Below are 17,416 nucleotides of genomic sequence, written 5' to 3'. Positions count from 1 at the left end.
TGTGTTGCCATTATCTGAGACAGTGCTTAACTTGTCCTGTCCACGTGTAGCACCAAACTTAGCACGATCATCTCTGCTTCCTCTAAGCCCTGCATATCCTGAACGATTTCTCATTTGTCCCTGTCCACGTGGATACTGCTGTGCACGCAATGCCGGACAATTAGAAGCCCAATGTCCAAATTTCCTGCAGTACGCACACTGGTCAACAGACAAATTTGAACGGGTATAAGAAGGAAAAGACGAACCATAAGATCCTCATCCACGTCTATCACTACCTCTAGAAGGCGGACCATAAGCCTGAGCCAACATAACCTTTGTTTTTAACTCTTTAGTCTTTTTATCCTCATTACCCTCATTACCCTTTGCCTCTTATTCCTGGCGTTCATAATACTGAGCCATAGTCAAAAGAGAAACCGGAGAAGCGGTAGTCTATGAACTCTCACTGGCCTTTAGGCGACTAGCTATTCCTGGCAACAAGTTGCTTCAATAACACCAGCTCCGCTGTAAATCAGGCGTTGAAGCACACTGGGGGGACACTCGGTCTCCCCAGTGGGATCCCTATGATGAAGCATGTCACCACTAGGGTGAGTGAGGGTTCTTTTAAGGAATAAGGTTTTCCTCTCCTTTCTCTTTCCTGTCTTTTCACGCCTTACACGGTTCACTCTACGGTTCTATGTTATAATTATAGCACCTGAGTCACTCTCATATTGTTGTTACATATCTATTCGGGGTAGGAGAGTGGTGCAATTACCCTGACTCTCTTGTTGTTGCAATATATTGTGGGAGAAGCTACACATGTCCTTTTGCTGAGACTGTGAGAGAAGCTGCACATGTCCTTATGCTGATACTGTGAGAGAAGCAACATATGTCCTTTTGCTGAGACTGTGAGAGAAGCTACACATGTCCATATGCTGATACTGTGAGAGAAGCTACACATGTCCTTATGCTGAGACTGTGAGAGAAGCTACATGTGTCCTTATGCTGAGACTGTGAGAGAAGCTACACATGTCCTTATGCTGATACTGTGAGAGAAGAAGCTACACATGTCCTTATGCTGATACTGTGAGAGAAGCTACACATGTCCTTATGCTGATACTGTGAGAGAAGCTACATGTGTCCTTATGCTGAGACTGTGAGAGAAGCTACACATGTCCTTATGCTGATACTGTGAGAGAAGCTACACATGTCCTTATGCTGATACTGTGAGAGAAGCTACATGTGTCCTTTTGCTGAGACTGTGAGAGAAGCTGCACATGTCCTTATGCTGATACTGTGAGAGAAGCAACATATGTCCTTTTGCTGAGACTGTGAGAGAAGCTACACATGTCCATATGCTGATACTGTGAGAGAAGCTACACATGTCCTTATGCTGATACTGTGAGAGAAGCTACATATGTCCTTTTGCTGAGACTGTGAGAGAAGCTACATGTGTCCTTATGCTGAGACTGTGAGAGAAGCTACACATGTTCTTATGCTGATACTGTGAGAGAAGCTACACATGTCCTTATGCTGATACTGTGAGAGAAGCTACATGTGTCCTTATGCTGAGACTGTGAGAGAAGCTACACATGTCCTTATGCTGATACTGTGAGAGAAGCTACACATGTCCTTATGCTGATACTGTGAGAGAAGCAACATATGTCCTTTTGCTGAGACTGTGAGAGAAGCTACACATGTCCATATGCTGATACTGTGAGAGAAGCTACACATGTCCTTATGCTGAGACTGTGAGAGTGTCCTTATGCTGAGACTGTGAGAGAAGCTACACATGTCCTTATGCTGATACTGTGAGAGAAGCTACATGTGTCCTTTTGCTGAGACTGTGAGAGAAGCTACACATGTCCATATGCTGATACTGTGAGAGAAGCTACACATGTCCTTATGCTGAGACTGTGAGAGAAGCTACACATGTCCTTATGCTGAGACTGTGAGAGAAGCTACACATGTCCTTATGCTGATACTGTGAGAGAAGCTACACGTGTCCTTATGCTGAGACTGTGAGAGAAGCTACACATGTCCTTATGCTGATACTGTGAGAGAAGCTACATGTGTCCTTTTGCTGAGACTGTGAGAGAAGCTGCACATGTCCTTATGCTGATACTGTGAGAGAAGCAACATATGTCCTTTTGCTGAGACCGTGAGAGACGCTACACATGTCCATATGCTGATACTGTGAGAGAAGCTACATATGTCCTTTTGCTGAGACTGTGAGAGAAGCTACATGTGTCCTTATGCTGAGACTGTGAGAGAAGCTACACATGTCCTTATGCTGATACTGTGAGAGAAGCTACACATGTCCTTATGCTGATACTGTGAGAGAAGCTACATGTGTCCTTATGCTGAGACTGTGAGAGAAGCTACACATGTCCTTATGCTGATACTGTGAGAGAAGCTACATGTGTCCTTATGCTGAGACTGTGAGAGAAGCTACACATGTCCTTATGCTGATACTGTGAGAGAAGCTACATGTGTCCTTTTGCTGAGACTGTGAGAGAAGCTGCACATGTCCTTATGCTGATACTGTGAGAGAAGCAACATATGTCCTTTTGCTGAGACTGTGAGAGAAGCTACACATGTCCATATGCTGTTACTGTGAGAGAAGCTACACATGTCCTTATGCTGATACTGTGAGAGAAGCTACATATGTCCTTTTGCTGAGACTGTGAGAGAAGCTACATGTGTCCTTATGCTGAGACTGTGAGAGAAGCTACACATGTCCTTATGCTGATACTGTGAGAGAAGCTACACGTGTCCTTATGCTGAGACTGTGAGAGAAGCTACACATGTCCTTATGCTGATACTGTGAGAGAAGCTACATGTGTCCTTATGCTGAGACTGTGAGAGAAGCTACACATGTCCTTATGCTGATACTGTGAGAGAAGCTACACATGTCCTTATGCTGATACTGTGAGAGAAGCTACATGTGTCCTTATGTTGACATTGTAAGGGAAGCTACATATGTCCTTATGCTTAGGCTGTGGGAGAAGCTACATATGTCCTTATGCTGAGACTGAAGAAGAGCCTGACACCTTCAGTCACAGTCTGACACAGTAGTGTGATCACCTCCAGTGAGGCCACATGTTTGTAAATGATATTTATGACACAATAGGTATGTCTGGAGCGAGTCTAGCATACCTCTGAGATCTAGGGCCCACATGCCCATGCAGTCTACTTTGTAAGCTGTGTACTGACTTGTGGGAGGCTGAACAGAACCTGAGGTCCCTGGGTGATGTCCCCTGGTCACTGACTTGTGGGACGAAGGGTCTCAAAGCCTCCTCTTGTCCCTTCTATAAGTACTGACCACCAGGCAGTTCAGGGAAGAGGAACACATGTGATTCATGGATGTGTCCCATATGTTCTCCTTTCTGCAAGGTGTGCACACATGGGAGAATTTGAGGGGAAATGGGAACAAAAGCAGAATTGTTTGTAAGAGACTCATTGTAAAAGACAGGAGGGTAGATCTTCTCATAAATATGCTTGGCCTGATTTTTCTTTAAATAATCACATTTTAAATAGTTTTTTATCCCCGGAAAAATGTAGCTTCAGAAGAACAAACAGGTTTTAATATTAACATAGTTTTACTCTTTACTTCTATTAAAAAAAAAAAAAAAACTATCCAATCCCCTACATTTAGCCTATCACTCAGATTGACCTACATTCACTGATGAGTCCAACTATGCAACCACCATCCAAAAACAAGCCATCCCATCACTTGAAACACGTTTACTGATGAAAAAGCCAGACCTTGTGGATTTGTTAATGGTTCTTTCTTCTGCTGTCATTCTGTAGCTCACATGGCTGGTGAAAATCATTGGCAAATACACTGACTTACGAGAAAACGAGCTGGTTGTCAGCTACCTGCCCCTGAGCCACGTCGCGGCACAGTTCTTTGACCTCTGGCTCACCATGTGCTTCGGAGGGACCACCTACTTTGCAACACCAGATGCCTTAAAGGTAACCTGTCTGTGCCATATGTAACAGAATGCATAATCATGTGATCCTATGTGATCCTAGCTGGTTATATTGACTGTCATTAGTGACCTGGTTACACTCACTGGGTAGATTACCAAGACCTTACCTTTAATCAGACAGTGTGCAGGGTTTGTAATCTCATCGCCTCATTAGCTGGTTATGTTGTCTGTCATTAATGAGTTAGTTACACTCACTGGGCAGATTAACAAGAGGTTAACTTCTAATCAGGGTTTGCAATCTCACCTCATCACTAGCTGGTTACATTGACTGCCATTAGTGAGTTAGGGGCATATTTATGTTCCCACACAACTCCCATGGTTGTTGATGCATTCACAGATTTATGAAAAGTGGAAGACCTGGGAATGAACCAAAAAGATACGCCTCCCCAGGGGAGGCATAGAGGGGGAAAACGCATCTTTTTCTACTCACTACTTCCTCTTTCTATGTGTGCTGCTGCAGTCTGCAGCACACATAAAAAGAGGAATTTGCCTCAGGATTGTTTTTATGCAAGAAGGTGCCCCTTCCTGCACAAAACCAATCCTGCCTACAACACAGGCACCCTTGCACCATGGTGCAAGGGTGTCCGCGTTGGTGCTAGGCAGCCAAAAGGGAGCCAGCGCAGTGACAAAGGCATGTATGCTCTGTTATCCTGCAAATGCAGCACGGCCCTTTCCCTGTCATGCACTGCAGCACAGCACGGTGAGGTACTGGGCTGAGTGAAAATTGTATAAATATGCCTCTGAGTTGCACTCGGGGGCAGATTACTAAGAGCTTAACTTCTAATGAACGAGTGTTCAGCGTTGTAATCTCACCTCAGCACTGGCTGGATGCACTGACTGCCATCAGTGACCGCGCTACGCTCACTGGGCGATTACAAAGAGCTTCACTTCTAATCACACAGTGCGCAGGGATTGCGGAGTCACCTCATCACTAGCTGGTTGTACTAACTTTCATTAGTATCCTGGTTACACTCACTGGGAGGATTACACAGAGCTTGACTTTTGATCAGACAGTGTGCAGGCATTGTGGTCTCACCTCATCATTCTGTGTCCTGGATTGCTGCACCACGGGAATCAGTTAGTGAACCTTCTTGGCACAGCTGCAAACATGATAGTTGACCTTATGAATAGAGCTCTTTTAACAGGGGTGGTCTCTGAGCTTCTCAATTGGTGTTTATTTGGTCACTTCTGAACAGAGCAGAGAAGGTCACCACCCTTTCCCCAATCTCTGACCTTCCATTTTTTTCATGGAGTTTTTGAGAAGTTTGTAGGCACCAGTTTAATCACTTCCTGGATCTCTCAGGGATGGGGGATGGGGCTGATCGATCCTCATTGTCCTCTAGTGGGGCTCACCAGAGTAACTCATTTCTAAGCCCAACCTGGTGTTTCTGGCCCAGGTCAGATCCCCCTACTTGGACTCAGTTTATGGCACCATGGCAACCCTGAGCACGTCACAGGTGCTGTGTTAAGAAGCATGCAGGATGCAGACAGTATACGGCTCCAATAAAAACATAAATATAATCGAAGTGCAGCTAGAGATGTCCATATTTTGAATTATAAATTGATTTCATAATCATGACCTGTGCCAATGGTTGTTAGCTGAGAGCATCATGTCCCCTGGTCTATGTTGGATTGTTGTTGTTTTTTATTCAGATAAATGTTGGTTATTTTTCTAATCTCCTGTGGACTCCTTTTGTAGTATTTTAACTGTGTTACTGTGTGTGTGTGTGTGTGTTTGTATGTCCAAATGCTTTACACATTGCCTATAAGATAAGCCTGACTGTTGGCGCCGAGCTACCAGGGGGATGAGCAGGGGTTCTCGTAGCTGTGTGATCCCCTTACTCAATCAATCAATCAAAGCATTTATATAGCGCACTACTCACCCGGAGGGTCTCAAGGCTAGGGGAGGGGGGTCCGCTACTGCTCGAACAGTCAGGTCTTGAGCTGCTTCCTGAAGGCGAGGTGGTCCTGGGTCAGGCGGAGGTGGGTCGGGAGGGAGTTCCAAGTCTTGGCGGCGAGGTAGGAGAAGGACCTTCCCCCTGTGGTGGCTCTTCGGATGCGGGGGACGGTGGCGAGGGCGTGGCCGGTCGATCGAAGCTGGCGCTTGGGAGCGTAGAAGTTGAGGCGGCTGTTGAGGTATCCTGGGCCTTGGTTGTGTAGGGCTTTGTGTGCATGGGTGAGGAGACGGAAGGTGATTCTCTTGTTGACCGGCAGCCAGTGCAGGTCTCTCAGGTGTCCGGAGATGTGGTTGCGGCGGGGGATGTTCAGGATGAGTCGTGCTGAGGCGTTCTGGATCCGCTGGAGTCTCTTCTGGATTTTGGCGGTGGTTCCGGCGTAGAGGGAGTTGCCGTAGTCCAGACGGCTGGTGACGAGGGCCTGGGTGACCGTCTTCCTTGTCTCGGTGGGGATCCACCGGAAGATCTTCCGTAGCATGCGCAGGATGTTGAAGCACGACGAGGAGACGGCGTTGACTTGTCTGGTCATGGAGAGGGAGGAGTCCAGGATGAAGCCCAGGTTGCGTGCGTGGTCTGTCGGTTTGGGTGCGTTGCCCAGGGTGGGGGGCCACCAGGAGTCATCCCAGGCGGAGGGCGAGGAGCCCAGGATGAGGACTTCCGTCTTGTCTGAGTTCAGTTTCAGGCGGCTGTTCTTCATCCATTCGGCTACCTCTTTCATCCCTTCGTGTAGGTTGGCTCTGGCGGGTCGTTGGTGAGGGAGAGGATCAGCTGGGTGTCGTCGGCGTAGGAGATGATGTTGAGGTTGTGCTGGCATGCGATGGCTGCGAGGGGGCTCATGTAGATGTTGAAGAGGGTTGGGCTGAGCGAGGAGCCTTGAGGAACGCCGCAGATGACTTCGGTGGCTTCAGATCTGAACGGAGGGAGACGGACTCTCTGTGTCCTTCCGGCGAGGAAGGAGATGATCCACTCCAGTGCCTTCTCCTGGATTCCAACGTCGCTGAGGCGCTGCACTAGGGTACGGTGGCAGACAGTGTTGAAGGCCGCAGAGAGGTCCAGCAGGATGAGGGCCGCTGTTTCTCCGTTGTCGAGCAGGGCTCGGATGTCATCGGTTGCTGCGATCAGGGCGGTCTCGGTGCTGTGGTTGGCCTGGAAGCCAGACTGCGAGAGGTCGAGGGATCCGTTCGTCTCAAGGAAGGCGGCCAGCTGTTTGTTGACGGTCTTCTCGATGACTTTTGCAGGAAACGGGAGCAGCAAGATGGGGCGGTAGTTCTTGAGGTCGGTGGGGTCGGCTGATGGCTTCTTTAGTACAGCGCTGAGTTTGGCGTGCTTCCAGCTCTCCGGGAAGGTGGCGGTGTCGAAGGAGGTGTTGATGATGTCCAGTAGGTGGGGTGCGATGACAGCGTTGGCCTTGTTGAAGACGTGGTGAGGGCAGGGGTCGGTCGGAGATCTGGAGTGGATGGAGTTCATCGTGCAGACGGTGTCTTTGGCGCTGATCAGGGTCCAGGCGTGGAGGGTGGTGGTGGGGGGCGGTGGTTCGGTCGTGGCATGCGTCGGTTGAGTGCTGATTCAGAAAAGGGGGTGGTGATGAACAGAGTGTCTGAATTAAGCAGACCACTCTTACCCAGTCCAAAGATCAGGGCTTAATCCATCACCGTTATTTATCTCACTGCCCCATCCCAGCTCAGAACCTGGCTATATGCAAATCAGTCTGTCCCTGGCCCAGTGCATCATGGGAACAGGGCAGACTAAACTACCAAGCCAATTCTTCACCAGAAAGGAGACAAGCTACCGGGGACCGGTTTCTGGCATTTCAGCCGTCTTCGGCCCGGCTTGCTTGAATCCCGATGGAGCAGTGAGAAAGGGACTCATGTCTGAGTATACCCTGCCACACCTATAGTGGCCAAAAACGATTCAGAAAAGGGGGTGGTGATGAACAGAGTGTCTGAATTAAGCAGACCACTCTTACCCAGTCCAAAGGTCAGGGCTTAATCCATCACCGTTATTTATCTCACTGCCCCATCCCAGTGCAGTGAGCTAAAAAACGGTGTTGGATCTAGCCCTGATCTCTTGACTGGGTGAGAGTATTCTGCTTAATTCAGAAACTCTGTCCATCACCACCCCTTGTTGTTAAATATTCTGTCCACCCTAAGCGTGGAAGGGTATACTCAGATGTGAGTCCCTTGCTCATTGCACCATCAGGATTCAAGCAAGCCGGGCCGACGACGGCTGAAATGCCAGAAACCGGTCCCCGGAAGCTTGTTTCCTTCCCAGTGTAAGAATTGGCTTGGTAGTTTGGTTTGCCCTGTTCCCATCATGCACTGGGACAGGAACAGACTAATTTGCATATAGCCAGGTTCTGAGCTGGGATGGTGCAGTGAGCTAAAAAACGGTGTTGGATCTAGCCCTGATCTCTTGACTGGGTGAGAGTATTCTGCTTAATTCAGAAACTCTGTCCATCACCACCCCTTGTTGTTAAATATTTTGTCCACCCTAAGCGTGGAAGGGTATACTCAGATGTGAGTCCCTTGCTCATTGCACCATCAGGATTCAAGCAAGCCGGGCCGACGATGGCTGAAATGCCAGAAACTGGTCCCCGGAAGCTTGTTTCCTTCCCAGTGTAAGAATTGGCTTGGTAGTTTGGTTTGCCCTGTTACCATCATGCACTGGGACAGGAACAGACTAATTTGCATATAGCCAGGTTCTGAGCTGGGATGGTGCAGTGAGCTAAAAAACGTTGTTGGATCTAGCCCTGATCTCTTGACTGGGTGAGAGTATTCTGCTTAATTCAGAAACTCTGTCCATCACCACCCCTTGTTGTTAAATATTTTGTCCACCCTAAGCGTGGAAGGGTATACTCAGATGTGAGTCCCTTGCTCATTGCACCATCAGGATTCAAGCAAGCCGGGCCGACGATGGCTGAAATGCCAGAAACCGGTTCCCGGAAGCTTGTTTCCTTCCCAGTGTAAGAATTGGCTTGGTAGTTTGGTTTGCCCTGTTCCCATCATGCACTGGGACAGGAACAGACTAATTTGCATATAGCCAGGTTCTGAGCTGGGATGGTGCAGTGAGCTAAAAAACGGTGTTGGATCTAGCCCTGATCTCTTGACTGGGTGAGAGTATTCTGCTTAATTCAGAAACTCTGTCCATCACCACCCCTTGTTGTTAAATATTTTGTCCACCCTAAGCGTGGAAGGGTATACTCAGATGTGAGTCCCTTGCTCATTGCACCATCAGGATTCAAGCAAGCCGGGCCGACGACGGCTGAAATGCCAGAAACCGGTCCCCGGAAGCTTGTTTCCTTCCCAGTGTAAGAATTGGCTTGGTAGTTTGGTTTGGCCTGTTACCAACATGCACTGGGACAGGAACAGACTAATTTGCATATAGCCAGGTTCTGAGCTGGGATGGTGCAGTGAGCTAAAAAACAGTGTTGGATCTAGCCCTGATCTCTTGACTGGGTGAGAGTATTCTGCTTAATTCAGAAACTCTGTCCATCACCACCCCTTGTTGTTAAATAGGTTGAGTGCTGAAGCTGTTGTGTATTTCCGCGATCTTGTTGTGGAAGTAGGAGGCGAGGGAGTTGCAGAGGTCTTGCGAAGGGGTGAAGTTGTTGTTTCTGGCGTTGGGGTTGGAGAGCTCTTTGACGATGTTGAAGAGTTCCTTGCTGTTGTGTGCGTTGTTATCCAGTCGATCCTTGAATGCAGTTTTCTTGGTGGCGTGGATCAGTTGGTGGTGTTTCCGGGTGGCGCGCTTGAGGGCAGTCATGTTGTCCGGTGTAGGGTCTCTGCGCCAGGCTTTCTCGAGGGCTCTGCAGTTCTTCTTGGAGCTCTTGAGTTCGTCGGTAAACCATGGGGCTTTCTTGCTGCCAGGTCTGCTGGGCGGGGTCTTAAGAGGGGCGAGGTCGTCTGCGCAGTCGTTGATCCATTTCGTGAGGTCGGTTGCCGCTTGGCTGGGGTTCTTCGCGCTGGTAAGTCGCGAGTTGGTCGGCTGTGATCTTGTTCCAGCTTCTGCGTGCAACCTGTTGCTGGTGGTGGTGGATCGTGGTCCTTCTGAGGCTGAAGTGGACGCAGCTGTGGTCCGTCCAGTGGAGTCCGGTGGCGTGGCTGAAGGCGATGTCCTTGCTGGATGAGAAGACTAGAGTGAGGATCCCCACTTGTACAGGGTGTAAACAAACTGCCAATTAGAGACCCCATTTCTAACAGGACGACAGCTGTAAGTCATTGATTAGCATTGGCATGGTGGATCAGTATGTTACATTACCATTATGTATCTTTATTCTGCATTGGCCTAACATACTGGCGAAATGCATTAGCATGCTGCATCAGCATAGCATCTTTATGCTGCATCGACACGGCATCTTCATGGTTCATCAGTATGACATAATCATGCTGCATCGGCCTGACATCAGCATGGCATCTTGAAGGTGCAGCGGCATGACATCACAATGCTGGAATGAAATGAAAAAATAGCATGCTGCATCGGCATGACAACAGCATGCTCTATCGGCATGACAACAGCATGCTGCATCGGCATGTCATCAGCATGCTGCATCGACATGACATTGGCATCCATGGTGCATCAGCATGACATCAGAGTGCTGCATCGGCATGGCATCTGCATGCTACATCGGCATGACATCAGCATCTTGCATCTTCATGATATCAGCATGCTGCATCAGTATTAGAAATAGGGGTCTCTAGTTGGCAAGGGTTTGCACCTTTGTCCAAGTAGGGACCCTTTTTCCAATTCAGGGTAAAGGGGATACACTGCTAAAGAAACCCTGCTCACTCCCTTGGTAGCATGGCACGAGCAGTCAGGCTTACCTTAGAGGCAGTGTGTAAACCAGTTGCACATAACCGGCAGTAATATAGTGAAAGCACTACAAAAGGACACCACACCAGTTTAGAAAAATATCCAATATTTTTATATACTCAAAACAAGACCAAAAACGATACAAATCCACCATACAGACCTCAGAAATCTTCAGTAATCAAAATAGACATGAAGACGTGAAATACAGTTCCTAGAAGTCGATAGCTCTGTCTGGGGCTATCATAGCGTCGTAACAACAAATCCAAGCAGTTCTGGTTGACCGCGGCATTGCTGACCAGCTACGGTGTCGGGAAGACCCGCGAAACAGTACCTTCAGAAATGCAGGGCGTCGGCGACCTCTCGATGAGCCCCAGAAGGCCAACATCCACAGGCATCGGTTCCAGAGGTCAGTGCAGGAGTCGTTGTGGCCTTGAAGTCACATGCGTTGCAGATCCAACTCCTGACGGTTGAAGTCGGGAGTGCCGGCAGGTGTTGGAACTGCGGTGCGAAGCGCAGCGGTGTGGCATGCGGTGCCTTCAGGTCAAAGTGCAGACAACGGCTCAGTGACAGTCATCCAGTGGCATCAGTGAGAGCAGGCCTGTGGTGTAAAATGATGCGGTGCTCTTCGCGGTGCTGACAGGTCACAGTGCAAGCAGAAGCAGAGTCGTTGCTGAAGCTATATTGTCAGCTGATAAACTGGAGTCAATGGTGCCGGCACGCCAAGGCTGTGGTGCGGGATGAGGATGGTGCGTCATGTAGCTTACAAGTGTTGTCCTTGAACCACGGTGCAAGCAGCGGCATCAATGTCAGCCTGGAGGGGCATCGTCTGGATAACAGGGCGACCGCGTGAAGCAGGGCGGTGCAGAGTGTGATGCCCAAGGCATCAGGTGGCATCACTGGTGAGACTAGGGTTGTAGTGCAGCGTTGCTTCGGTGACCTTTGCAGTGCTCTCAGGACACAAAGTCAGAAGCGGCATCGTAGATGGCATCAGGTTGCTTTGCGTCTGTTACAGCACAAAACACACAGTCCCCAGTGTTGATGGCAGAAGAAATTGAAGTCTTTGCTGTTCCTGAGACTTCTTGAACAGGGGGCAAGCTCTCCCTCAAGCCCTTGGAGAAACTCACAAAAAAAGAAAGTTGCAGAAAGTTCAGTTCAGTCCTTCACTGCCCATGACAGAAGCAGCCACTGCAGGCGAACACAGCAAGGCTCACAGCAAAGTGGTAGTCTTGCCTCACTGCTTCTCCAGCTCTTCTTCTTGGCAGTCTTTTTAGTTCCAAAAGAGTTCTAAATTAATGGGGTCTGGTCCCCAATATTTATACCCCAAATTCCTTTGTCCTTCCAGGCAGAGAGTGTCTGTGCTTAGCCAGAACCAGTTCTGTCCTGTCTGGCCCAGCTTCCAGGCAAGGGGTGGATACATCATTGTGGAAGGCAGACCAGGCCCATTCAGGTGCAAGAAAATCTCCAGCCACTACTCTCATTGCAGCCCAGGTCTATTCAGGCTAGCCCTGACCCATCAGACTCTCTGGAGCCAATGAGTATCCAAAGGCTCCTGTCACTCCAAAGCCAGACAGTCAATCCACAAACCCCGCCAAGGCACACAGGTTGGCTAAGCAGGAAAATACCTACTTTCTAAAAGTTGTATTTTCAAACACAGAATGTGAAAAACACCTTCACTAAAAAATGCATCTTTAGATTCTGAGTTCAGGCATACTAAACTTTATCTTCTTATCTGGTCCAATGGGAAGTTATATTTATAAGATGTTATAAATTAACTCCCATGCTTTACTATGGGCCAGATAGCCTTTCAATAGTAAAATACGAAATTGGCAGTATTTCACTATCAGGGCATGCCACACACATCAGGGCATGTCCTACCTTTCACATACACTGCACCCTATTCACAGGGGCACCTAGGGCCTACCTTAGGGGTGACTCACATGTAAGGAAAGGGAAGGTTAGGGAAGTTGGTGCAGTTGCCAAGTCGACATGGCAGTTTTAGACTGCACACAGACACCGCAGTGGTAGGTCTGAGTTACCATCGAAGGGCTGTATAAATGGGAGGCACAGCCAGTGCTGCAGGCCCACCAGCAGCGTTTGATTTACAGGCCCTGGGTACACACGGCGCACTGTACTAGGGACTACTAGTAAATCAAGTAACCAATCATGGAATCACCAAACCCTAACAACAGTTTATAACAGGAGCACTTGCACTTTAACACTGAACAGCTGTGAGAAAGTGCACAGAGACAGTAAACCCGCAAAAACAGATTCAAAACCGGGAGGTCAGAAAGCAAAAAGACAGGGCAAACATGCCAGAAGATGGCAAGCCAAAAAATCAGCATGGTGCATCCGCATGATAATAGCATGCTTCATCGGCGTGACATCAGCATGCTACATCAGCATGACATCAGCATGGTGCATTGGCATGTCTTCAGTATGCTGCATCGGCATGACTTCAGCATGCTGCATCAACATGGCATCGGCATGCTGCATTGGCATGACATCAACATCCTGCATCGGCATGACATCAGCATGCTACATCAACATGGCATCGGCATGCTGCATTCGCATGTCTTCAGTATGCTGCATCGGCATGACATCAACATGCTGCATCAGCATGGCATCTGCATGGTGCATCGGCATGACAACAGCATGCTTCATCGGCGTCACATAGGCATGCTGCATTGGCATGTCTTCAGCATGCTACATCAGCATGATATAAGTATGCTACATCGGCAAGACATCAGCATGGCATCTTGATCATGGCGCAGCGGCATGATCCCACCATGCTGCATCAACATTTTTTTATTGATTTTTCAAAGAAAATGCCAGAGGACAGCGGTACAATCATATGGGAAATATAAAGGAGCAGTTAGGTAGACAAAATACATTGCAAATACAATCATCAGTATTCCTAAGATCCTAATAGATCCAATCTCAACCGGGTTCTCATCAAAAGGCCCTTGTGAGCTGTCAGTTGACCCCTCTCCCTCCCAGCGGTCGATATAGCCCTCAGGTTATCAATTCTCCGCGCCCAATACAGCCTAACAGCGAATTTCAACCAAGGATCCCTAAATCCAGGCCCCCCCCAGTCCTCAAACACCCCAATGCAAACCCCCTACCCCTACCACCCCCACCCCCCAGGCATGCCGTTGATTCGATGAGTACCCACATGGTCAGCTAAACCCCGTGCAAACCACGGCAATGATCTTGCCGCATAGACCGCATCCTAATAAGGTCCAGGGACACCAGAAGAATTTGTTGCCAAGTCAGTCCCAGACTCAAGCACCCATTATTTCATTCAGCTTCACTCAGCCTGTGCCTCCTCAGCACCATCTGGCACTCCCTCGTCGTCTTCGATCGGTTGCTTAACTAGTTCCACAAGCGCCACCCACGCCCATGCCATTTCCTTTGATTTCTCACTCTCAGTGCGCTTAGCCTGGCATAGCCTGCAGTTCCCTTCACTCCCTGCCTCCTTCCCAAACTCCCCTCCCTAATGTGCAAGAGAAGGCCCTCTGCACGCCTTCCAACAGGTAGTAAGTTCTCTTTTTGCCAGGACCAGCCCCAAATCAATGAACTTGCTGGTGAACTTAGTCTTAGCAGTGTGTGGAAACCAATGGAGCAAACAAGCCCCTTGCGTCATGGCTATCTCACTCTCCATCACTGTTGTCAATTTAGTCGTCACCCCCTGCCAGTAGTCCCTCAACTGTGGGCAGTCCCAGAACATGTGTAAAAACTCTGCCCCCTCTAAAGCACACCGGGGACATGCAGTTGACGCTCCAAAATAGTCGTTGATCTTGCCGAGAGTTAAGTATACTCTATGTAACACATAGAATTGGATCAGTTGAAAGCACGCATTCTGAGTGCTTTTCCATGCTCTCTCAACAACCTCCCCCTATGGTTTCTCCTCAATGGGTGCCCCCAGATCCGCTTCCCATTTAAGGCATAGCGCCGTCAGCGGTTGACGCAGGTCCTGGGTAATCCTCCGATACAGACAGGTCACCAATTTAATAGTTCCCGCTGCCATCACTATGTATTGACAAGCGAGAGACAGTTTAGGCTCCACCAATCCTCCTCGCCAGTGCCTTCTAATAGCCGTCGTGAGGGCCGTGAGAAATACAAAGTTCCCCCTTGGGAGATCATGACGTTTCATGAGGTCTTTGAATGGAAGGAGGTTTCCATCCTCGTAGAGATCCCCGATTGCAATCATCCTTGCCTCCTCCCAGGTTCACAGCTTGCTCCAGTCCCCTCCATTGGGTAGCACCTCGCACATTTCCAGCGGGATCTCGGGTGCTTATGGAACTCGGACTCGCGACCTCCTAGTCAGTCGCATTCCGCACTGTCACACCACTTGCAAATCCAGCGGCATTTCCCCATCTCTTATCGGCGCCTGCAAACATACACTAGACAGCCGACGCCAGCTCGGATCAGCCCTCCCTTCTTCCTCTGGCTGCCGTATACAGCCCGCCACCCGTTTTGTGAACCATTGAAGCTGCGCAGCATGATAATAGGCCTCGAAGTCTGGCAGTGCAAGACCCCCTTTCTCCCTGGGCCATTGCATAGTAACCAGGGCAACCCTTCTTCTCCTATTCCCCCATAGGAACCCTGTGAACATGGTTTTGAGCTGCGTCAACAACCTGTGCAGTATCCAAACAGGGAGTGTCCCAAAGTAATAGAGGAATCTTGGGAGGATGACCATCTTTACCAAGCTAACTCTGCCCGCTACAGATAAAGGAAGAGTCCCCCAATAATCAAAACAAGCCTTGGTACTGCGTATCGCTCGCCCCACATTGCCTTCGAAAAGGTCCTCAGAGTCATGGTAGATCCGGGTTCCTAAATAAGGTAAACAGTGGGCCTCCCATGGGACCCCTTCTACACTCTGTAAATCCATCCTGCCTGACTTGGTAGGGAACAAGTATGACTTGGTCCAATTCACGCGGAGTCCCGCAATTCTCCCCAAAGTCTCCAGCATGTCCTTCGCTCCCGTAGTGCTTCTCCCCAGTTGGCCAGGAACAGGAGCACATCGTCTGCGTACAGTGCTATGTGCTGCATCTGCCCATCCACCATCAAGCCCGAGTAGAATCTCCCGGTCCTTGCATGTGCCGCTAGGGGTTCCAGTGCCAGGGCAAACTACAGAGGGTACAAAGGGCACCCCTGCCTCGTCCCTCAAGCCACCTCACAGGCAGCAGAGATCAAGCCCGCTGTCCTAACCCTGGTGGTGGAAGCAGTATATAACCTCCTAAGTTTGTCTTAAGTCTGTCTTAAGTCAAACGTAAGTCAAACTTAAGTCAAACTTAAGACAAAATCCTAACTTTACTACTACTAAATGCCTTCTGTGAATACCAAAAGTAGTACGTTTAGGATTTTGTCTCAGATTAGTTATGTGAATCGGCCCCAACCTGTATTGTAAGTTTGCACTGCCATGACCCCAGAAGGATCCCATAGTGCCAATGGGATCACAAGAAGCCAGCTTGTACCTGTTGGGCTGTAGTGAACCCACCGCTGTCTATGACTAATCAGTCACTCACCCTCTAACTCTTCCATCATGTCTGCTGCCCCAGTCACCTGACCTAAGGTCAGCAGTACTTTCTCAGTCTTATGACCATGTACACTGCCCCTTACTTCATTTAGGGGCCAATGTACAAAATTATTTTGAAATTGCAAGCCCTACAACTGCATAATAGTGTTTTGACATGTACAAAACCTCTTCATGTGTTGGAAATGTCTTTCTGCCCCGAAATGGGGTTTTTTAACGCATTGCAAATTGGGGGGTGGTGTGCGAGGGGTGCCACCCTCATATTTCAGAGCCACAATGGAATGCATCAATGCGCACGTGGGTGCAAACTAGTGATCAGATACCAGCTTCTTAAAGAGGGTGCTATCTTAGTATACGATGGGAGTCGTAACTGACAGCCTCGCGGGGAATAGGCAGTTGTTTAAGGGACCTCTGCCTCTTCCCCAATGTGTTCCTACATAGGCAATATTTTCAGTGAAGCAGCATCTGTCAGTGTTCTGGACCGAGGCTGCTTTAAAAAGGGTTCCACATTTTTGGGACGCACATGCAAGGGTGGTGGTCTCATGTCGCTTGCAAGCCACCATCTCTGCATTCATAGCTATTCACAGGTAGATGCAATTTACAACCAGCCCCATTAATAATCATGAGCCTGGTCAATATGACATCCCCTGCTAATGTACAGATTATTTCTTTCTTTATTTATTTATTTAGAAGCTTATAAAGCGCACGTCAACCCCCAAAAGGGGTGTCCCGGCGCTATAGACTACAAGCTAGAGAGATATTAGCTACTTATGAGATAGTGAACAACCAAGTTTTCAGTTTGCTTCGGAACAATGGTTCAGAGTCAACAAACCTAACATCCAGTGGGAGGCTGTTCCAAAGTTTAGCTGTTACTACGCTGAACGCTCTGCCACCACTTCTGGCACGACGGAATCAGGGCACCACCAGGAGGCATCGGCTGTTCGATCTCAGAGACCTGACAGACTGGGACAGTTTAAGTCTCTTTCTCAAATATCCTGGGCCTAACCCGTTAGGGGCACGGAAAGGAAAAATCAAAGCCTTGAACTGAATGCGACGGGCAATGGGAAGCCAGTGCAGCTTCTTCCGGTATGATGCAACCGAGTGGCGAAAAGGAATATTGCCAATCAGTCTCGCTGCGGCATTTT

The 17,416-nt window shown here is 48.9% G+C and overlaps 1 protein-coding gene across 1 annotated transcript in view; it reads left to right on the top strand.

Moving 5' to 3' along the window:
* Nucleotides 1-17,416, top strand: part of LOC147725892 (long-chain-fatty-acid--CoA ligase ACSBG2-like) — a 144,527-nt gene that overhangs the window by 48,930 nt on the left and 78,181 nt on the right. Inside the window, exon 7 of the mRNA XM_086963383.1 lies at nt 3,790-3,954. Coding sequence (XP_086819509.1) covers nt 3,790-3,954 — 165 coding nt within the window. The remainder of the gene's footprint in view (nt 1-3,789; nt 3,955-17,416) is intronic.

This window comes from Lissotriton vulgaris, chromosome 3_1 (genome assembly GCF_964263255.1).
Source record: "Lissotriton vulgaris chromosome 3_1, aLisVul1.2, whole genome shotgun sequence".
Classification (NCBI taxonomy): domain Eukaryota; kingdom Metazoa; phylum Chordata; class Amphibia; order Caudata; family Salamandridae; genus Lissotriton; species Lissotriton vulgaris.
Note: the sequence above shows the minus strand (reverse complement) of the source record. Positions and strands in the feature narration are given on the sequence as shown.